The 23,728-nt window shown below is 42.5% G+C and overlaps 1 protein-coding gene across 1 annotated transcript in view; it reads right to left on the reverse strand.

The window, feature by feature from the left end:
- Nucleotides 1-23,728, reverse strand: part of COL19A1 (collagen type XIX alpha 1 chain) — a 1,728,692-nt gene that overhangs the window by 211,683 nt on the left and 1,493,281 nt on the right. Inside the window, exons 40-41 of the mRNA XM_069726653.1 lie at nt 22,318-22,362; nt 15,880-15,906 (exon numbers count right to left, since the gene is read on the reverse strand). Coding sequence (XP_069582754.1) covers nt 15,880-15,906; nt 22,318-22,362 — 72 coding nt within the window. The remainder of the gene's footprint in view (nt 1-15,879; nt 15,907-22,317; nt 22,363-23,728) is intronic.

Below are 23,728 nucleotides of genomic sequence, written 5' to 3' on the forward strand. Positions count from 1 at the left end.
GGGGTCACTTGTGGGGGGTTTCTACTGTTTAGGCACATCAGGGGCTCTGCAAACGCAACGTGACGCCCGCAGAGCATTCCATCAAAGTCTGCATTTCAAAACGTCACTACTTCAATTCCAAGCCCCGGCATGTGCCCAAACAGTAGTTTACCCCCACATATGGGGTATCACCGTACTCAGGAGAAACTGGACAACAAATATTGGGGTCAAATTTCTCCTGTTACCCTTGGGAAAATTAAAAAATTCTGGGCTAAATAATTATTTTTGAGGAAAGAAAACGTATTTATTATTTTCACGGCTCTGCATTATAAACTTCTATGAAGCACTTGGGGGTTCAAAGTGCTCACCACACATCTAGATAAGTTCCTTTGGGGGTCTAGTTTCCAAAATGGGGTCACTTGTGGGGGGTTTCTACTGTTAAGCCACATCAGGGGCTCTGCAAACGCAACGTGACGCCCACAGAGCATTCCATCAAAGTCTGCATTTCAAAACGTCACTACTTCAATTCCAAGCCCCGGCATGTGCCCAAACAGTAGTTTACCCCCACATATGGGGTATCAGCGTACTCAGGAGAAACTGGACAACAACTTTTGGGGTCAAATTTCTCCTGTTACCCTTGGGAAAATAAAAAATTGCAGGCTAAAAGATCATTTTTGAGAAAATAATTTTTTTTTTTATTTTCATGGCTCTGCGTTATAAACTTCTGTGAAGCACTTGGGGGTTCAAAGTCCTCACCACACATCTAGATTAGTTCCTTTGGGGGTCTAGTTTCTAAAATGGTGTCATTTCTGGGGGATCTCCAATGTTTAGGCACACAGGGGCTCTCCAAACGTGACATGGTGTCCGCTAATGATTGGAGCTAATTTTCCATTTAAAAAGCCAAATGGCGTGCCATCCCTTCCGAGCCCTGCCGTGCGCCCAAACAGTGGTTTACCCCCACATATGGGGTATCAGCGTACTCAGGACAAACTGGACAACAATATTTGGGGTCCAATTTCTCCTATTATCCTTGGCAAAATAGGAAATTCCAGGCTAAAAAATCATTTTTGAGGAAAGAAAAATTATTTTTTATTTTCATGGCTCTGCGTTATAAACTTCTGTGAAGCACCTGGGGGTTTAAAGTGCTCAATATGCATCTAGATAAGTTCCTTGGGGGGTCTAGTTTCCAAAATGGGGTCACTTGTGCGGGAGCTCCAATGTTTAGGCACACAGGGGCTCTCCAAACGCGACATGGTGTCCGCTAACAATTGGAGCTAATTTTCCATTCAAAAAGTCAAATGGCGCGCCTTCTCTTCCGAGCCCTGCCGAGTGCCCAAACAGTGGTTTACCCCCACATATGAGGTATCGGCGTACTCGGGAGAAATTGCCCAACAAATTTTATGATCCATTTTATCCTACTGCCCATGTGAAAATGAAAAAACTGAGGCGAAAAGAATTTTTTTGTGAAAAAAAATTACTTTTTCATTTTTACAGATCAATTTGTGAAGCACCTGAGGGTTTAAAGTGCTCACTAGGCATCTAAATTAGTTCCTTGGGGGGTCTAGTTTCCAAAATGGGGTCACTTGTGGGGGAGCGCCAATGTTTAGGCACACAGGAGCTATCCAAACGCGACATGGTGTCCGCTAACGATGGAAATAATTTTTCATTCAAAAAGTCAAATGGCGCTCCTTCCCTTCCGAGCCTTACCATGTGCCCAAACAGTGGTTTACCTCCACATGTGAGGTATTGGTGTACTCAGGAGAAATTGCCCAACACATTTTAGGATCCATTTTATCCTGTTGCCCATGTGAAAATGAAAAAATTGAGGCTAAAAGAATTTTTTTGTGAAAAAAAAGTACTTTTTCTTTTTTACGGATCAATTTGTGAAGCACCTGGGGGTTCAAAGTGCTCACTATGCATCTAGATAAGTTCCTTGGGGCGTCTAGTTTCCAAAATGGGGTCACTTGTGGGGGAGCTCCAATTTTTAGGCACACGGGGGCTCTCCAAACGTGACATGGTGTCCGCTAAAGAGTGGAGCCAATTTTTGATTCAAAAAGTCAAATGGCGCTCCTTCCCTTCCAAGCCCTGCCGTGCGCCAAAACAGTGGTTTACCCCCACATATGAGGTATCAGCGTACTCAGGACAAATTGGACAACAACTTTCGTGGTTCAGTTTCTCCTTTTACCATTGGGAAAATAAAAAAATTGTTGCTAAAAGATAATTTTTGTGACTAAAAAGTTAAATGTTCATTTTTTCCTTCCATGTTGCTTCTGCTGCTGTGAAGCACCTGAAGGGTTAATAAACTTCTTGAATGTGGTTTTGAGTACCTTGAGGGGTGCAGTTTTTAGAATGGTGTCACTTTTGGGTATTTTCAGCCATATAGACCCCTCAAACTGACTTCAAATGTGAGGTGGTCCCTAAAAAAAATGGTTTTGTAAATTTCGTTGTAAAAATGACAAATCGCTGGTCGAATTTTAACCCTTATAACTTCCTAACAAAAAAAAATTTTGTTTCCAAAATTGTGCTGATGTAAAGTAAACATGTGGGAAATGTTATTTATTAACTATTTTGTGTCACATATCTCTCTGGTTTAACAGAATAAAAATTCAAAATGTGAAAATTGCGAAATTTTCAAAATTTTCGCCAAATTTCCGTGTTTATCACAAATAAATGCAGAATTTATTGACCTAAATTTACCACTAACATGAAGCCCAATATGTCACGAAAAAACAATCTCAGAACCGCTAGGATCCGTTGAAGCGTTCCTGAGTTATTACCTCATAAAGGGACACTGGTCAGAATTTCAAAAAACGGCAAGGTCTTTAAGGTCAAAATAGGCTGGGTCTTGAAGGGGTTAAAGGGAAGGTGCCATCAAAAAAATTTTTTTTTCAGAAATTGTAAAAATGTAAAGAATTAATGATTACATTTTCTTAAAAAATATTATCATTTGTTTATAATTTAGTAAAATATGAAAAATAATTTGAAAAGTTTTGGAATTTCCACTTTTCAACACTAGGGGGAGCAGCTGCTGAAATTTCAGAAAAACCTAGTGTACAAATAGCTCACATTACTGCACTGCAGTAATTATGGGCGGAGTCTGCTGACCTGTGTGATGTCTCCTCTCCTCCCCTTATGGGTGTTTGCTAAGGGATTAGAGAGGATGATATTCAGGAACTCAGTGAGAAGCCATTTTGTTGGTGACTGCAGAATATGGCTGCCGTCACACTATCAGTATCTGGTCAGTATTTTACCTCAGTATTTGTAAGCCAAAACCAGGAGTGGAACAAATAGAGGAAAAGTATAATAGAAACATATGCACCACTTCTGCATTTATCACCCACTCCTGGTTTTGGCTACAAATACTGAGGTAAAATACTGACCAAATAATGATAGTGTGAAGGCAGCCTTATACTGACAAGTAGACAGTCACCAAGGATGGCAGGCAGCAAGGATTCTGGGAGATATGTGATGGAGGGAGCAGGGTGACAGCAGCACAGAGTATTTCAGGAGAGCAGTGTGCAGGTCTATGGGGGGGCCCCTTGTTTGGTGCGCGGAGCAGCCAGGGATTGTACATAGAGCACTGTCTTTTATACACATGGATGGACCGTCTGCTCCACAGAAATCCAGGAAACATTTCTGCGGATTGATGGCCTGGTCTGATCCAGACTTTGCATGCAGACCCCATTCCCCTCCTCAGATCCTGTCTTCTCCATCCTGTCCTGTCAATGTGTGAAAGCGAGGCGACAGGCGAAGTACGGGGTGACGCTGGGAAGGAAATGTAGCCATATAGTAACGATAAAAATGAGACCCCTCTCTTCAGCTGCCTCACCAGCCTTCGCCTGACTGCACCTAACTGGAGGTCACGCTGTCCCTCTATTACCCCAGACCCGCGTGCAGGTGCTCAGCCAGAACCACCATAGAATGGGTCCGCTTTCTGAAGATAATACTGCCATAGTGTTCTCGCATAATACCGCCATATAGATCACACACAATACTATCAAATAGATCACACAATACTGTCATACAGTTCTCACATAATACCACCATATAGATCACACATAATACCGCCAGTGTTCTCACATACCGCCATATAGATCACACATAATACAGCCAGTGTTCTCACATACCGCCATATAGATCACACATAATACCGCCAGTGTTCTCACATACCGCCATATAGATCACACATAATACCGCCAGTGTTCTCACATACCGCCATATAGATCACACATAATACCGCCAGTGTTCTCACATACCACCATATAGATCACACATAATACCGCCAGTGTTCTCACATACCGCCATATAGATCACACATAATACCGCCAGTGTTCTCACATACCGCCATATAGATCACACATAATACCGCCAGTGTTCTCACATACCACCATATAGATCACACATAATACCGCCAGTGTTCTCACATACCACCATATGCTTCTCACATAATACCGCCATATAGATCACCCATAATGCCGCCACATAGATCTCACATGTATTGTAAATACTCGGCCAGAATAAAGTCCTTTATTAATCTTTTTTATACCATACCGAACGCATAATCCTCGACTCCCTCATCTCCCACAACAAAAATAATAAACCACAATGGGGAAAGACACGCAGGGGGGAGAGGAGTGCATAGGAGAGGATTAGATACTGACTGCTGAGCCGTGTATCTAATCCTGTCCTGTGTGATACTGTGCTGCGCCGTGTATCTAATCCTATCTTGTGTGATACTGTATACAGGACAGGATTAGCTACACAAGACTAGATTAGCTACACAGGACAGAGGTAGCAGTGGTAGATGGTATATAGAGGCAGGCAGCAGTGGTAGATGGTATATAGAGGCAGGCAGCAGTGGTAGATGGTATATAGAGGCAGGCAGCAGTGGTATATAGGGGCTAGTAGCAGTGGTATATAGGGGCTAGTAGCAGTGGTATATAGGGGCTAGTAGCAGTGGTATATAGGAGCAGGTAGCAGTGGTATATAGGGGCTAGTAGCAGTGGTATATACGGGCTAGTAGCAGTGGTATATAGGGGCTAGTAGCAGTGGTATATAGGGGCTAGTAGCAGTGGTATATAGGGGCTAGTAGCAGTGGTATATAGGGGCTAGTAGCAGTGGTATATAGGGGCTAGTAGCAGTGGTATATAGGGGCTAGTAGCAGTGGTATATAGGGGCTAGTAGCAGTGGTATATAAGGGCTAGTAGCAGTGGCATATAGTGGCTGGTAGCAGTGGTATATAGGGGCTAGTAGCAGTGGTATATAGGGGCTAGTAGCAGTGGTATATAGGGGCTAGTAGCAGTGGTATATAGGGGCTAGTAGCAGTGGTATATAGGGGTTGGTAGCAGTGGTATATAGGGGCTAGTAGCAGTGGTATATAGGGGCTAGTAGCAGTGGTATATAGGGGCTGGTAGCAGTGGTATATAGGAGCAGGTAGCAGTGGTATATAAGGGCTGATAGCAGTGCTATATAGGAGCAGGTAGCAGTGGTATATAGGGGCAGGTAGCAGTGGTATATAGGGGCTAGTAGCAGTGGTATATAGGGGCTAGTAGCAGTGGTATATAGGGGCTAGTAGCAGTGGTATATAGGGGCTAGTAGCAGTGGTATATAGGGGCTAGTAGCAGTGGTATATAGGGGCTAGTAGCAGTGGTATATAGGGGCTAGTAGCAGTGGCATATAGGGGCTGGTAGCAGTGGTATATAGGAGCAGGTAGCAGTGGTATATAGGGACAGGTAGCAGTGGTATATAGGGGCTAGTAGCAGTGGTATATAGGGGTTAGTAGCAGTGGTATATAAGGGCTAGTAGCAGTGGTATATAGGGGCTAGTAGCAGTGGTATATAGGGGCTAGTAGCAGTGGTATATAGGGGCTAGTAGCAGTGGTATATAGGGGCTAGTAGCAGTGGTATATAGGGGCTAGTAGCAGTGGTATATAGGGGTTGGTAGCAGTGGTATATAGGGGCTGGTAGCAGTGGTATATAGGGGCTAGTAGCAGTGGTATATAGGGGCTAGTAGCAGTGGTATATAGGGGCTAGTAGCAGTGGTATATAGGGGCTAGTAGCAGTGGTATATAGGGGTTGGTAGCAGTGGTATATAGGGGCTAGTAGCAGTGGTATATAGGGGCTAGTAGCAGTGGTATATAGGGGCTGGTAGCAGTGGTATATAGGAGCAGGTAGCAGTGGTATATAAGGGCTGATAGCAGTGGTATATAGGAGCAGGTAGCAGTGGTATATAGGGGCAGGTAGCAGTGGTATATAGGGGCTAGTAGCAGTGGTATATAGGGGCTAGTAGCAGTGGTATATAGGGGCTAGTAGCAGTGGTATATAGGGGCTAGTAGCAGTGGTATATAGGGGCTAGTAGCAGTGGTATATAGGGGCTAGTAGCAGTGGTATATAGGGGCTAGTAGCAGTGGTATATAGGGGCTAGTAGCAGTGGTATATAGGGGCAGGTAGCAGTGGTATATAAGGGCTGGTAGCAGTGGTATATAGGGACAGGTAGCAGTGGTATATAGGGACAGGTAGCAGTGGTATATAGGGGCTAGTAGCAGTGGTATATAGGGGCTAGTAGCAGTGGTATATAGGGGCTAGTAGCAGTGGTATATAGGGACAGGTAGCAGTGGTATATAGGGACAGGTAGCAGTGGTATATAGGGGCTAGTAGCAGTGGTATATAGGGGCTAGTAGCAGTGGTATATAGGGACAGGTAGCAGTGGTATATAGGGGCTAGTAGCAGTGGTATATAGGGGCTAGTAGCAGTGGTATATAGGGACAGGTAGCAGTGGTATATAGGGACAGGTAGCAGTGGTATATAGGGGCTAGTAGCAGTGGTATATAGGGGCTAGTAGCAGTGGTATATAGGGGCTAGTAGCAGTGGTATATAGGGGCTAGTAGCAGTGGTATATAGGGGCTAGTAGCAGTGGTATATAGGGGCTGGTAGCAGTGGTATATAGGGGCTAGTAGCAGTGGTATATAGGGGCTAGTAGCAGTGGTATATAGGGGCAGGTAGCAGTGGTATGTAGGGGCTAGTAGCAGTGGTATATAGGGGCTAGTAGCAGTGGTATATAGAGACAGGTAGCAGTGGTATATAGGGGACAGGTAGCAGTGGTAGATGCATAAGAAAATAAAAACCCTGTACTTACCTTCAGTCCTCTTCCAGGAAGTGCTGAGTCATGTTCAGGGCAGAGCAGTGTGACGATCTCCCTGCTCTGCTCTGAACAGGTCGGCAGTGAGCAGTGATTGCAGCCTGTGCTGTAATACTAAGTACAGGCTGCAATCACAGCTCCTGGCTGCAGATACTCACCCCGAACATCTCTTCCCAGCAGCAGCTTCTCCCTGGCAGCTCCTGCTATGATCGCACACACTGAGCTGTGTGTGCGATGACAGAGGAAAAAAACAAAATGGCCGCGATCTCCTCTCACAGCTGTGACGTAGCAGCCCAGTGGGCGTGCCCAAGTCACAGCTGAGAGGCAGGAGAAGCGGTCGGAGCCCGACTGTTGGCTCCTATGCCCATGGCTGCCGTAAGTGAGGTGTGCAAGTGTCTTGTCCAGACACTTACACCCACACTAATGAAAATGGCGGCCTCCAGTGGCAAAAGTAAAAATGAATAAATAAAAAAGTATTAAAGTACTACATTTATTTTGTATTAAAAATAATTGATTATATAATCAATAATTATTAATACAAAAACTAAAATCACGGCACCCTCCCTTTAATCCTTATTTACTTTATTCACTTCTCCTTCTGCACCTTACATTTCAGCCACTAGATGGCAGCATGATCTATTTTCAATGGATACTACTTATGCTACACAAAATGGACCCTCCCTATGGACTTCATATAAATGGTGCCCAAGTGAGCATTACCCAGTGAGTCACACCACTTTGTATACTACCCCTGTACTGTGACATCACTGTGTATGCTACTCCTGTACTGTGACAACGCTGTGTGTACTACCCCTGTACTGTGATATTACTGTGTATACTACTCCTGTACTGTGAGATCACTGTGTATAATATCCCTGTACTATGACATCACTGTGTATACTAGTCCTGTACTGTGAAAACACTGTATATACTACTCCTGTACTGTGACATCACAGTGTATACTATCCCTGTACCGTGACATCCCTGTGTATACTATCCCTGCACTTTGACATCATGGCGTATACTACTCCTGTACTGTGACATCACTGTGTATACTACTCCTGCACTGTGACATCACTGTGCATACTATCCCTGTACTGTGACATCACTGTGTATACTACTCCTGTACTGTGACATCACTGTGTATACTACTTCTGTACTGTGACATCACTGTGTATACTATCCCTGTACTGTGACATCACTGTGTAAACTACTCCTGTGCAATGACATTGCTCTGTATACTACTCCTGTCCTGTGACATCATGGTGTATACTACTCCTGCACTGTGACATCACTGTGCATAATACTGCTATACTGTGACATCACTGTGTATACTACTCCTGTACTGTGACATCACTGTATATACTATCCCTGTACTGGGACATCACTCTGCATACTACCCCTGTACTGTGACATCACTGCATATACTACTCCTGTACTGTGACATCACTGTGTATACTATTCCTGTACTGTGACATCACTGTGTATACTATCCCTGTACTGGGACATCACTCTGCATACTACCCCTGTACTGTGACAGCACTGTGTATACTACTCCTGTACTGGGACATCACTATGTATACTACTCCTGTACTGTGACATCACTGTGTATACTACTCCTGTACTGTGACATCACTGTGTATACTATCCCTGTACTGGGACATCACTCTGCATACTACCCCTGTACTGTGACATCACTGTGTATACTACTCCTGTACTGTGACATCACTGTGTATACTATCCCTGTACTGTGACATCACTGTGTAAACTACTCCTGTGCAATGACATTGCTCTGTATACTACTCCTGTCCTGTGACATCACGGTGTATACTACTCCTACACTGTGACATCACTGTGCATACTACTCCAGTACTGTGACATCACTGTGTATACTACTCCTGTACTGTGACATCACTGTGTATACTATCCCTGTACTGGGACATCACTCTGCATACTACCCCTGTACTGTGACATTACTGTGTATACTACTCCTGTACTGTGACATTACTTTGCATACTACCCCTGTACTGGGACATCACTGTGCATACTATTCCTGTACTGTGACATCACTGTGTATACTATCCCTGTACTGTGACATCACTGTGTATACTATTCCTGCACTGTGACATCACTGTGTATACTAGTCCTGTACTGTGACATCACTGTGTATACTAGTCCTGTACTGTGACATCCCTGTGTATATTATCCCTGCACTTTGACATCACTGTGTATACTGTTGTGAATTCTGCTTTTGGGCTCCTTCCGGTGGTTGTTGATGGTAATGCAGTTATTCCTGAGCAGCAGTCTTGGACAGGTGTTTCTGCTAATTGCAATTCTGACTGGGGTATTTAGCTGTGCAGGACTCATTAGTCCTTGCCAGTAGTCAATGTTCCTTTGGAATTGTTGGTCCTCTGCCTGGCCTCTCCTGCTTGTTGCCAATTCAGGAAAGATAAGTGTTTGCTTAATTTTTTAGACACACGGCTGTGTGTTTATTTTCTGTGCTGATCTTGTTTCTATTTTGTTCCTGCTAGACTGTGCCTGATGTTTTTCTCAGTCTAGTTGGATTTGCTGGAGTCGCAGATATACTCTCCACATCTTTAGTTAGGTGGTGGAGTTTTTGTATTTTTCTGCTGTGGATATTTTGTAGTGTTTTATGCTGACCGCATAGTATCCTGTACTATCCTTTCCTATCTAGGTAGAAGTGGCCTCCTTTGCTTATCCCTGTTTTCTGTCTGCGAGTGTCTTTTCCTCTCCTACTCACAGTCATTATTTGTGGGGGGCTACCTATCCTTTGGGGGTCTACTCTGAGGCAAGAGAGTTTTCCTATTTCCATCTTTAGGGATATTTAGTGTCGAGGTGTCTAGGTCTGGTTAGGCACACCCCACGGCTACTTCTAGTTGCGGTGATAGGATCAGGGTTTGCGGTCAGTAAAGTTACCACTGCTCCAGCGAAGGTCATTTCATGCTGCTCCAAGGCCACCTGATCATAACAGTATACTAGTCCTGTACTGTGACATCCCTGTGTATATTATCCCTGCACTTTGACATCACGGTGTATACTACTCCTGTACTGTGATATCACTGTGCATACTAATCCTGTACTGTGACATCACAGTGTATACTACTCCTGCACTGTGACATCACGGTGTATACTACTCCTGCATTGTGACATCACTGTGCATACTACTCCTGTACTGTGACATTATTATTATTATTATTATTATTATTATTATTTATTTCTATAGCACCATTGATTCCATGGTGCTGTACATGAGAAGGGGTTACATACAAGTTACAGATATCACTTACGGTAAATAAACTAACAGTGACAAACTGATACAGAGGGGCGTGACTGTGTATACTACTCCTGTACTGTGACATCACTGTGTATACAATCCCTGTACTGGGACATCACTGTGTATACTATTCCTGTACAATGACAAAAACTCTGCATACTACTCCTGTACTGTGATATTACTGTGTATACTACTCCTGTACTGTGACATTACTTTGCATACTACCCCTCTACTGTGACATCACTGTGCATACTATTCCTGTACTGTGACATCACTGTGTATACTATCCCTGTACTGTGACATCACTGTGTATACAACTCCTGTACTGTGACATTACTGTGCATACTACCCCTGTACTGTGACATCACTGTGCATACTACTCCTGTACTGTGACATCACAGTGTATACTCAGGGCCGGCTCCAGGTTTTTGAGGGCCCCAGGTGAAAGAGTCTCAGTGGGCCCCCCTATCACATATACCACGATTCATGATCATATAAAAAACACAGCCATTTAGTATATAATACAGCCCACGTAGCATATAGCAAAGCCACGTAGCATATAACACAGCCATGTAGTATATAACAGCCCACGTAGCATATATCACAGCCTCGTAGTATATAGCACAGCCCACGTAGCATATAACAGCCCATATAGTATATAGCACAGCCACATATTATATAACACGGCCCACTTAGTATATAGAACAGCCATGTAGTATATAGCATAGCTCACGTAGCATATAACAGCCCACGTAGTATATAACACAGCCCACATAGTATATAGAACAGCCATGTAGTAAATAAAACAGCCCACGAAGCATATAACAGACCACGTAGTATACGGTAAGGAAACACGGCACTCAGTAGATATGAGGGTTGGCGGTGCTCAAGTTGGGTGTCCACCCCGTATATGAAAGATGAATGAAACTTGGCACTCAATTTTTGAGAAGAAAAGCTTCTTAGTTTATTGATGCATCCAGACAAACAAAACCGCTAAACGTTTTCGGTCCACACCAGACCTTCGTCAGAGCGTTTCTTAGACATTGACTGGATGAGGAAGCTAATAAGCCTGAATGAGCGTCAGCCAGAGCACGGGATATAGGAGCTGCAGTCTGCTGCAGGATCACAAAGGAAGGTGAAGCGCTTCACCTTCCTTTGTGATCCTGCAGCAGACTGCAGCTCCTATATCCCGTGCTCTGGCTGACGCTCATTCAGGCTTATTAGCTTCCTCATCCAGTCAATGTCTAAGAAACGCTCTGACAAAGGTCCGGTGTGAACCGAAAACGTTTAGCGGTTTTGTTTGTCTGGATGCATCAATAAACTAAGAAGCTTTTCTTCTCAAAAATTGAGTGCCAAGTTTCATTCATCTTTAGCCCACGTAGTATATAACACGGCCCACGTAGTATAACAGCCATGTAGTATATAGAACCGCCATGTAGTATATAGCACAGACATGTAGTATACAGCACAGCCCACATAGCATATACTGTAACAGCCCATATAGTATATAGCACAGCCCACGCAGTATATAACAGCCCGATGGCCCATATAATATATAGCACAGCCCAGGTAGTATATAACACACCCATGTAGTATATAGCACAGACATGTAGTATACAGCACAGCCCCTCTCCCCCCAAGAATAGCCCCATAGTCCAGTACTCACTGTTAGTTACAAATAAAAAACCACTCCTCACCTCTCAACGTTCCCGCGCCGCGCTGCTCCCTCCCTGCTCTGGTCTCGGTGGCTGCCGCTGCACTGCCTGACACACAGCGAGTGGGTGATGACGTCATCGCGCATCCGCAGTGGCAGTGTCAGAGGCAGAGTGGGGAATGATGAGAGAGGGAGTGTCAGGTGATGCTCTCTCCTTCATCATTTGCTTTGAACTTTACTGGCAGACACCGGTAAAGTTCAAAGCGACGGCGGGGAGTTGGTGCTTGCGACTGGCGGCCCCCTTGCCTCACAGGGACCCCATAGCAGCTGCATGATGTGCTGATAGCTGAGGGCCCCTGGGGGAGTGGGGGCCGTAGGCACTGGCAGCTGCCTGCCCCTAAAGCCGGCCCTGAATGGGCCCCTCTGTCTCACCAGGGCCCCGGCACTTGCCCGGGTACGCCGGGTGCTGACGCCGGCCCTGTGTATACTACTCCTGTACTGTGACTTCACTTTGCATACTACTCCTGTACTGTGACATCACAGTGTATACTACCCCTGTACTGTGACATCAATGTGTATACTACCCTTGTACCGTGTCATCACTGTGTACACAACTCCTGCACTGTGACAACACTGTGCATACTCCTCTTGTACTGTGACATTACTCTGTATACTACCCCTGTACTGTGACATCACTGTGCATATTACTCCTGCACTGTGACATCTCTGTGTATACTACTCCTGTACTGGGACATCACTATGTATACTACTGCTGTACTGTGACTTCGCTGTATATACTACTCCTGTACTGTGATATCACTATGTATACTACTCCTGTACTGTAACATCACTATGTATACTACTCCTGTACTGTGACATCACTGTGTATACTACTCCTGTACTGTGACTTCACTGTTTATACTACTCCTGTACTGGGACATCATTATGTATACTACTCCTCTACTGTGACATCACTGTGTATACTACTCCTGTACTGTGACATCACTGTGTATACTACTTCTATACTGTGTCATTACTGTGTATACAGTACTACTCCTGTACTGTGACATCACTGTGCATACCACTCCTGTACTGTGACATCACTGTGTTTACTACTTCTGTACTGTGACATCACTGTGCATATTTCTCCTGCACTGTGACATCTCTGTGTATACTACTCCTGTACTCTGACTTCACTGTTTATACTACTCCTGTACTGTGACATCACTGTGTATACTACTCCTGTACTGGGACATCACTATGTATACTACTCCTGTACTGTGACTTCACTGTTTATACTACTCCTGTACTGTGACATCACTGTGTATACTACTCCTGTACTGGGACATCACTGTGTATACTACTCCTGTACTGTGACATCACTATGTATACTACTCCTGTACTGTGACATCACTGTGTATACTACTCCTGTACTGTGACATCACTGTGTATACTACTCCTGTACTGTGACATCACTGTGTATACTACTTCTGTACTGTGACATCACTGTGTATACTACTCCTGTACTGTGACATCACTGTGCATACTACTCCTGTACTGTGACATCACTGTGTATACTACTCCGTACTGGAATATCCCTATGTTTGCAACTCCTGTACTGTGACATCACTGTGCATACTACTCCTGTACTGTGACATCACTGTGTATACTATTCCTGTACTGTGACATCACTGTGTATTCTGCTCTCGTACTGTGACATGGAAACTTGGAAACTTGGGCTGAAAGGTGGCAGATGAGGTTTAACAATGATAAATGTAAGGTTATACACATGGGAAGAAGGAATCAATGTCACCATTACACACTGAATGGGAAACCACTGGGTAAATCTGACAGGGAGAAGGACTTGGGGATCCTAGTTAATGATAAACTTACCTGGAGCAGCCAGTGCCAGGCAGCAGCTGCCAAGGCAAACAGGATCATGGGGTGCATTAAAAGAGGTCTGGATACACATGATGAGAGCATTATACTGCCTCTGTACAAATCCCTAGTTAGACCGCACATGGAGTACTGTGTCCAGTTTTGGGCACCGGTGCTCAGGAAGGATATAATGGAACTAGAGAGAGTACAAAGGAGGGCAACAAAATTAATAAAGGGGATGGGAGAACTACAATACCCAGATAGATTAGCGAAATTAGGATTATTTAGTCTAGAAAAAAGACGACTGAGGGGCGATCTAATAACCATGTATAAGTATATAAGGGGACAATACAAATATCTCGCTGAGGATCTGTTTATACCAAGGAAGGTGACGGGCACAAGGGGGCATTCTTTGCGTCTGGAGGAGAGAAGGTTTTTCCACCAACATAGAAGAGGATTCTTTACTGTTAGGGCAGTGAGAATCTGGAATTGCTTGCCTGAGGAGGTGGTGATGGCGAACTCAGTCGAGGGGTTCAAGAGAGGCCTGGATGTCTTCCTGGAGCAGAACAATATTGTATCATACAATTAGGTTCTGTAGAAGGACGTAGATCTGGGGATTTATTATGATGGAATATAGGCTGAACTGGATGGACAAATGTCTTTTTTCGGCCTTACTAACTATGTTACATCACTATGTATACTACTCCTGTACCATGACATCACTATGTATACTACTCCTGTACCGTGACATCACTATGTATACTACTCCTGTACTGTGACATCACTATGTATACTACTCCTGTACTGTGACATCACTGTGTATTCTGCTCTTGTTCTGTGACATCACTATGTATACTACTCCTGTACCGTGACATCACTATGTATACTACTCCTATACCGTGACATCACTATGTATACTACTCCTGTACTGTACCTTGCTGAAACTGTTTCGTCCTCTTAGGCTTTTAGAAAAGTGTTATTGACTCTGCAGCATGGAAGAAGCCAAAGGGAAACTGAAGCTGGCCAAATTCAGTGATGCAGCTGGCTTCACAGCAGCACTTGCACACACAAGTGGCTCACACTCTTTGCCTATGCAACTAGCTATACTGAGACAGCGGTGGCCTGTAACCATGGCAATGAGTGGTAAACTATAAAATAAAAAATACCTCAGTTCTTAAGAAGGAATTTTTAATAAGACATAAATTGCTAAGTAGCTTGTTTTTACAAGCACCTGACAACTTTAACCGTTTAATAAGATGAAAAAAAAACCCTCTCATCTTTTAACCATCCATTATCTTCACTGTTTTGAAGTTATAATTTAATTATGATAGTTTCCATAAATTACAGGTTCTACACTGCATATTAGGTCGGGATCACACATACGTGAGATACAGCCGAGTCTCGCAGGTGAAATCCCTCTTCTGGCGCCAGCACTTGGAAGTGGAGCGTGCAGCTCCATGTGTTGCTGTGAGGCTGCACGCTACGCTCCGGGGTGCCGGCACCAGAGGAGGGATTTCACCTGCGAGACTCGGCTGTATCTCGCGTATATGTGATCCCGGCCTTCGGGCTAAGAACTGATACGTGAATTTTATTTTCGATTTTTTAATCTCATATTTGGAAAACATCCTCTCCCGCTTTCAGGATACCGTGCTCTATTAGTTACTTACCCAATGGAACAGCTGATGCATGCATTCACTAAATGAACATGTCAGTGGGAAAAGAGGCTACTTAAACATAATCTATTAATGTGCAAGCGGAATATAACAAGTTGTTAGCAATACGACCATTTATTTGTTAATAATAATATAGCTCATAAATCGTGCACATTTGTATTTTTAATTGCACTACAAATTACAGTCGTACATTGTGCCATGTTTTTTCCTATTAGCCATATATTTCCCTAATTATGACAAAATCCTATTCTGAATTTACTTACCATTGGGCCTTGTTCACCTTTTGGCCCCTAAAGTAAAAATAAAAACCACATATAATTAGAGAAACACATTATTTTTACATTAATATTTATCCATTAATTTGGATTTTTTCATTTTAGAACGTAAAAAAGTTTTGCTACAAACATTTTTGCAATTGCTCTATTCATCAATATAGGATTTGCAGAAATCCATGCACCCATCGTAGACACAACCTTGCTCAGATGCAATTTCAGTTGCAGAAGTTTTTTGGGAAAAAAAAAATCAGTCGAATGTGAAAAAAACTTTAATTTACAGTTATTATGTTAGGATCTATGCAAATGACTACTGTTTATTACAGCTCTGTACAATCTTTTAAGCTGTAATAATAAAGAATTTTTGTAAAATGTTACTGTGTCACTGGGCATCTCTGCATAAAAATTCATGCAAAGTTTTTTCTATACAAATCTAATAGAAAAAAAAATTGTGGGATGGTCTTTCAGATCCCACAAGTAAAGGTATTACACTTCTCCTCTAGACATATGGATTCTTTAGTAGAATACCTCCTTCACTACAGCATGTGATGATATTATACGCAGTAGGACATACAAGACAGGCGGACTCTGAGCACTTCAGGCTCTCTGCACATGGGTTTGTCCTTAAGGCCCGGGTCATACTTGCGTGTGCAATGCGAGAAACTCGGGCGAGTCTCTCGCATCAATACCCGGCACTGCCGCTGGCGCTCAGGACCAGAGCGTATGGCTGAATGTATGTCTATGCAGCTGAATGCTCTGGTCCCGAGTGCCAGCGGCAGTGCTGGGTATTGATGCGAGAGACTCACCCGAGTTTCTCGCATTGCACACGCGCAAGTGTGACCCCAGCCTAAAGGAAACTTCCAGGTCATCTCAAAGATATTTAAATGTGATAACTACATTTTATCTGCTGAACATCTGTAGGACCTGTCTAGACCGTATAACCTGGGTAAGCATACACCCCGGTAGTATTCTTACTGTATAGTTGGTTACTTATTAAAAACTGTGAACTTCCTCTAACCAAATAGACTGCCTCATCGTTGGAGCATCTTATTCATCTCTGACCCTCTATATCTATAATCTGAGGACCATAACATATACAGAGGTTGTTTATATTGATAAGAGTTCACTAAAAATGAGTGAAAGAATTCATAACAAGTCAAATTTCTTACGTTTCTCCAAGGTGATGCATTTGCGACAAGGTGAAATTGTGAAATTATAAAGTAGAAGGCAGGTATCAAGCAACCACAGTGGAAAGGACTTATAAAACATAAATTATTTTTAACCATTAAAATATCAAGGGAGAAAATAAGCATAAAAAGTGCTAGGCCTCTTAATCATAGCCAAGCTTTAGTGTTCAAAACGCGTCGGTAGTGTTTTTATGCTTATTTTTTGCCTTGATGATATCTTAATGGTTATCAATAAATTATGTCTTTCCACAGTCCTTTCCACTGTGTTTGCTTTGTACCTGCCTTCTATTTTACTAAATTTAACACTATACAAGCCTTGGCATCTGTATTTGATCATTACAGTATAATGCTATCTGTATTGGGCATATTGGTATGAGTTATCAAGCAAGGACAAACTGACAGTGTTTGGGCTATAAAAAAAACCATTTGGAGATTCACAAAACTTTATTTCACACAGGAAAAGAGAAAGCTAACACATTGTCTCCTTAACATCTGCGGCTGAATTTGTAATTCAACGACAAGTTGTCTTTCATAAGTGTTCTGCATGATTTATGTTGAAGTGTAAGAAGGCGATAGCAGTACTGACAATCGGTTTAGAAAAAAATGGAAATCTTTGAAAATTGCTAATTTAAATGTCTGTAGGAGAAATGTCCTCTGATGTTAACATTAATTTTATACACAGTTAGAAAAAATTATCTTGGGGGTAAAAATATGACACATCATGAAATAAAATATTGTAATTAAAAATGTCTGCAGAGGGAATTCTAGTTCCCATAATGCCCTACTGTAGAAAGCTTTTAGCACCTGAGCTGTGAAGGATAGGGCAATGCATTAACCATGACCGGCATGTGGTGTGGTGTACTTTTTGGCTATGTTCAGATTAGTTGACGAGTTTGAGGAATATTACTGTAAGGCAGATATTTTAGTTTTTGGATTGTTTAAATGGAAACAGTAATATATAGATAAGAGCTTACAATCGATCTAAAGTTACACAGTACCAAAGAAATAAATAGATTTTCTAGATATTTTGGAAACTGAAAAATTGATTTAGTCACAACTGTATGATAGACAGCTGTGTCTGGGTCTTTTTTTTGCTTTATTTATTTGATTTAGTGTAAAAAAATTGAAATATCTTTAGATTTGGGCAGTCACATAGATATACTCGTGGGCTGGTATGCAAACATATACACACAGCCATTATTGGATATGGGAGTACTAGAGGATACAGGAGAACTCATATCTGATCAATATGCTGCGCCATATGCATTTGCTTAATCCTGCGAGCCCAACTTGAGAAATATGAAAAACAAGTACATCTTCTGGGCTACAAGTTGGACATCACTTTTAGGCTATGTTCACACATTGTGCTTTTGCTGCTTTTTTGCAAATTACAAGCTGTTTTTAACAGTAACAGCCAAAGATATGAGATTTCAGAAATCTCATGCACACGCTTGTTTTATTTTTCTTTACTGAAATGGAAAACTGTTGCATTTTTTAAAACTGCAGCATATCAATTATTTTGAAGTCTTTCAGACTTTTTCACCCATAGAAAGCAATGAGAGTGAAAAAAGTAGCAAAAATGCTGCTATCAGTTTTTGCAGCTTTTTTTTTTGTAAAAACCCCTCAGGTACAGCAGGATGTGAAACCCATTTTTTTTTTATTTTCTCAAGTTTAAATTTTACCATATTTTCTTGGTATACTCACATGAGCATATATGTAAGTATTAGCACAGTTTAATTAAATTAGTTAGATGTCTTCAAGTAAACAATGTCCTACCAACGTGTAAAGTAAACAATGCCCTACCAACTCAATGTCGTACAAATGTTTGAAGCTAAACAGTGCCCGAACAATTTAACTTCTCCCACTGTTTTTACATTCGAAAATTGTGTATTTTTTCATGAACTCATGGAACCTTAGTTCATACATGTATCCCAGTCTTTTTTGTTCAGAATAGTCACTATTTTTTTCAGACATAAAAAACTTTTTCTCCTAAATAATTTGAGGAAATTGAACTTTTTACCAAAAATGTTTTATGGTCTTTTATGTCTTGCACTGTGGGCAATAACACCTTGTGTTGTTCATGCTTGTATGGTGGAAGCAAAGCTAAACTTTGGGATCCTGAAAAACGCAAGCAAAAATGCTGCAAGAAAATGCCCGCAAAACCTGTATTTTGGCTGCAGCTTTTTTTACTGCCAAGAGATCATGTTTTGGCTGCAAAAAAAAGTAACTTGTGAACACAGCCTTATACTGACATAAAAATCGTAGTCAGCAGCACATTGCCCTCAATATGCATACTGTATGTGGATAGAACGATTGAATTAATGATCTTTCGGCACCTACACCAACGACATCAGTCCAAGTGAATAGGCCTTTGGATGAGCGCCAATCAGTTTGTATATCGTTAGTTGGCACTCGTCTATGGGCAAACATCAGCCCCTCTAAATGCACCTTCAGCTTTCATCTCAATGTACCTGCCTTCAGTTTACTGAATCAAAACGGACTACACTACAGATTACTTTGTCTAATTTGCTATGGGTAAGTGGCCTTGAAAAGACAATTATTCTGCTGCAGTTTTCATAAACTAGGTGTTGATATCTTCATTTTATACTATATACAGATACTAATGACGAGCACAGTTAATTAGATCATTCTAAATAAATGTCTGATAATGAGCAATGTACCATAGAACTGCTTTTACTGCCTAATTGCAGACTAGTGTACCGCAATGTATTGTATAACTGCAGACTAAACAAGTAAAATATCTCAATATTCCATCCAAATCAAAGCAGCCCAAGTCGCACCTATTTACTGAATAGAGGCAAGTAAATCTGCTTCTCCAGGATTTTAATAATTGGTGAATATTCTGCTACGGAACTGCATTTCACTTGTATAAAACAAGAGATTGCAATTTGTATTTCAGCGTTTATTTTCTTAAATCCGAAAATGATGACTTTGTAATAATAGGAAATACATTCACAGGCAAAAAACAGGCAATGTAAATTTTCACAGATTCGTTATTGTCTGAGCCGGAATATTTTTTTTCATGCACTAGAAGCTAAAGTGGAAGAAAGAAAGGAAATAAGAGACAGCAGGACTCACAGAGATAAAAAGAAGATAGAACAATGCAGACAATTAAGGTATCACAAAATAAGGAAAGTAGGGAGTATAGAAAGGTTTTGCAGTAAAGGTACCTTCACACTAAACGACGCTGCAGCGATACCGACAACGATCCGGATCGCTGCAGCGTCGCTGTTTGGTCGCTGGGGAGCTGTCACACAGACAGCTCTCCAGCGACCAACGATGCCGGTAACCAGGGTAAACATCGGGTTACTAAGTGCAGGGCCGCGCTTAGTAACCCGATGTTTACCCTGGTTACCATCCTAAAAGTAAAAAAAACAAACGCTTCATACTTACCTTCCGCTGTCTGTCCCCGGCGCTGTGCTTCTCTGTTCTGGCTGTGAGCACAGCGGCCGGAAAGCACAGCGGTGACGTCACCGCTGTGCTTTCCGGCCGCTGTGCTCACAGTGAGTGCAGGAAAGCAGAGCGCCGGAGGACAGACAGCGGAAGGTAAGTATGAAGCGTTTTTTTTTTTTTTAACTTTTACAATGGTAACCAGGGTAAACATCGGGTTACTAAGTGCGGCCCTGCGCTTAGTAACCCGATGTTTACCCTGGATACCAGTGAAGACATCGCTAAATCGGCGTCACACACGCCGATTCAGCGATGTCAGCGGGAGATCCAGCGACCAAAGAAAGTTCTGGCCTTCTACCTCCGACCAACGACATCACAGCAGGATCCTGATCGCTGCTGCGTGTCAAACTGAACGATATCGCTAGCGAGGACTCTGCAACGTCACGGATCGCTAGCAATATCGTTTAGTGTGAAGGTACCTTTAGGCTATACCAAAGATCTAAAATATATGTGACATAGCAGAGGCTGGATAGTACATCCACAATATGAGGGTAATGCCAAAATGCTCTAGAAATAAACAGTTTTATTCATCTCAAGTGGGACAAGATTTACATAAGACAAGTTACAAAAGCCAAGTCAAGGTCCAAATACTAGAATAACGTAAATTAAGATAATTCATTGGGACAAAAATGGTAATCAGACACAAAAGTGATAAAAAAAAATCAAAATACAATTAGACATTGTTTTAAAGGGAACCTGTCAGCTGATTTTGCCGCTATAAGATGCAGCCACTGCCTTTCAGGGCTTATCTACAGCATTCTATAATGCTGTAGATAAGCCCCCACTCCAACCTGCAAGTGAAGAAAAATAAGTTTTATTATACTCACCGGGGGAGGGGTCCGATTGGATGGGTGTCGCAGATCTGGGTCCAGCGTCTCCCATCTTCTTGCGACGCTACCCTCCTGTTGCTTCAAGGCTCCCCAGCATCGGTGCTTCTGCGTGGGCGTACTACTTTGCCTGGTTGAGGGCAGAGTAAAGTACTACAGGGCGCAGGCGCCGGGAAAGGTCAGATAGGCCCAGCGACTGCACACTGCAGTACTTTACTCTGCCCTCAACAAGACAGAGAAGCACACCTGCACAGGAGCGCCAAGGCTGGGGAGCAATGAAGAAGCAGGAGGGCAGCGTCACAAGAAGATGGGAGGTGCCGGACCCGTACCTGCGACACCCATCGGACCAGACCGCACAGGACCACTTATTTTTCTTCACTTGCAGGTCAGACCGGGGGCTTATCTACAGCATTAGAGAATGATGTAGATAAGCCCTGAAAGGCAGTGGCTGCATCTAATAGCGGCAAAATGAGGTGACAGGTTCCCTTTAATGTCTTGTTGTCTATTAATGTTTTTAAATATTTTTAGCAGACTTTGTAGACACTTTTGGTTAACATATTTGTCCCAATAAAGTACCTTGCTTTACCTTATTACATTTGGTTCTTACTGGACTTTTGTGGCTTCTATGGCTTTTGTCTTTTTTTTAGCTAGTACAGTATGTGTGACGTAGTTTGGAAGATCCACTACTTTTATGTGTCTCTAAAAGGGAAATACGCCTGAATGTCATGTCAAAGAACTAACAATTGAATGGTTCCTTGCAGCAGTGACTGGTTAATAGAGCATGTCCTGTTATATAATTACCTGCAAGCATTACTTTTCGAGCATTGCAATAAACGAGACATTCATTAAATAAAGATAATATTTCATTGTGATGAATGAAATTGAGTTGAATTTTCTACATTATCAATTGACAAATGTAAAGTTCTTTATGGTTAAATACATACCGGGGGGCCAGGCTGTCCAGATGTGGCAGCAGCAGTAGCAGTGCCCTACAGATAAGAAAGGAAAAGTGCATTAAAACAGAGTGGGTAATTAATAATGTGCTGTTAAAAATATAGGTCGATGGCAATTTCTAATGAATGTAACAATGACCAGGTCAATTTTTCCTTCTATAGCACCTTCCAAATGGTCAGTGAGAGTCCAGTTACTGCTAATTATTTCTTATTGCTGATGAATGCTGCAAGAATAATATTGATGCTAAAGGAATAGATTTCATATATCACTTCTCGTTCTGAAGTTTAAATTTAAACAAAAAAAGATCAAAATATCTGAATCTTAAAAATGGCTTAAAGTAATTGTCCACTTTATTTTTAATATAACAGCTGGGTTAAGGACTTAGCATGCTGATGGAGAGACATGTGACCAGACCTGTCCATTGGCCTTCTCCAATTGAAAAGTATGGCACATTGGGAAACTATTTATTGATTGGAGAAGTCTGATGGACAGGTCTGATCACGTACTCCTCCATCAGTAACCATTGTTAGAATAGAATAGCTGTGCTGTTTGTGTGGAAGATAGCACTAACAAGTAGGCGCAGCTTAAAAAATGAGGATAACGTGTAATAAAAATACAATACAGTAATAGTAATGCAGTAATAGCAATAGAGTAATATATTAGTAAGTGTCATAAACGTGTGTTCCCAATACATTGGTTAAAATATAGATCAAGTGGTCCTTTTCAAAACAAATTTTAAAACTTATATTATGAAAACTTAACAGGCAGATTATCTAAAAGTGTGTTAGGTGTTGAGTTCCCGCAGCTGCACAGGGGGAATCTCGAGCCTCCTCCGCTGCAGTCTCCCATTCTTCTTCAGCCGCAGTGGAGCCTGCTCAGCGGAGACGTTGGTCCCAGCGTCTTGCTCGGTCAGATACTGTTCGCTTGGTTACTGCTGATCTTCCAGGCTCAGCCATTGTGGCCTGCACTGTTCAGTGGCGAGCAGACGCTCCTGGGACTAAGTCCTGCTTTTCCTCTACTGAGCATGCCCAAGGGATGACCTCTCATTGGAGGCTGGGGGTCACATGCTCAGGTCCCGAAGCAGTTCCTATTGGACCACTTGGAAGGTCCTGGAGAGCTTTCTCTATAAAAGGTTTGCATGACCGAACGGCCATGCGCTAGTATCAACTTATGGTCTTGTGTGTATGAGCATAGCTACTTTGTGGTCTGTGTCCACATGTGCTCAGGGTTGGCTGTATAGCCACTAGAATTCTGGCACCCCCAGAGAGGAGTTTGTGTGTGTGAATTTAGGGCTGGCGTATAGCCACTAGGATTCCGCTACCTCTGGAGAGGAGTTGTTTGAGTGCTGTTGCTGACTGTAAGACCATTGTATGCTCCATTAGTGAGCTGTGATCCTCTGTG

This window comes from Ranitomeya imitator, chromosome 5, assembly GCF_032444005.1.
Source record: "Ranitomeya imitator isolate aRanImi1 chromosome 5, aRanImi1.pri, whole genome shotgun sequence".
Classification (NCBI taxonomy): Eukaryota; Metazoa; Chordata; class Amphibia; order Anura; family Dendrobatidae; genus Ranitomeya; species Ranitomeya imitator.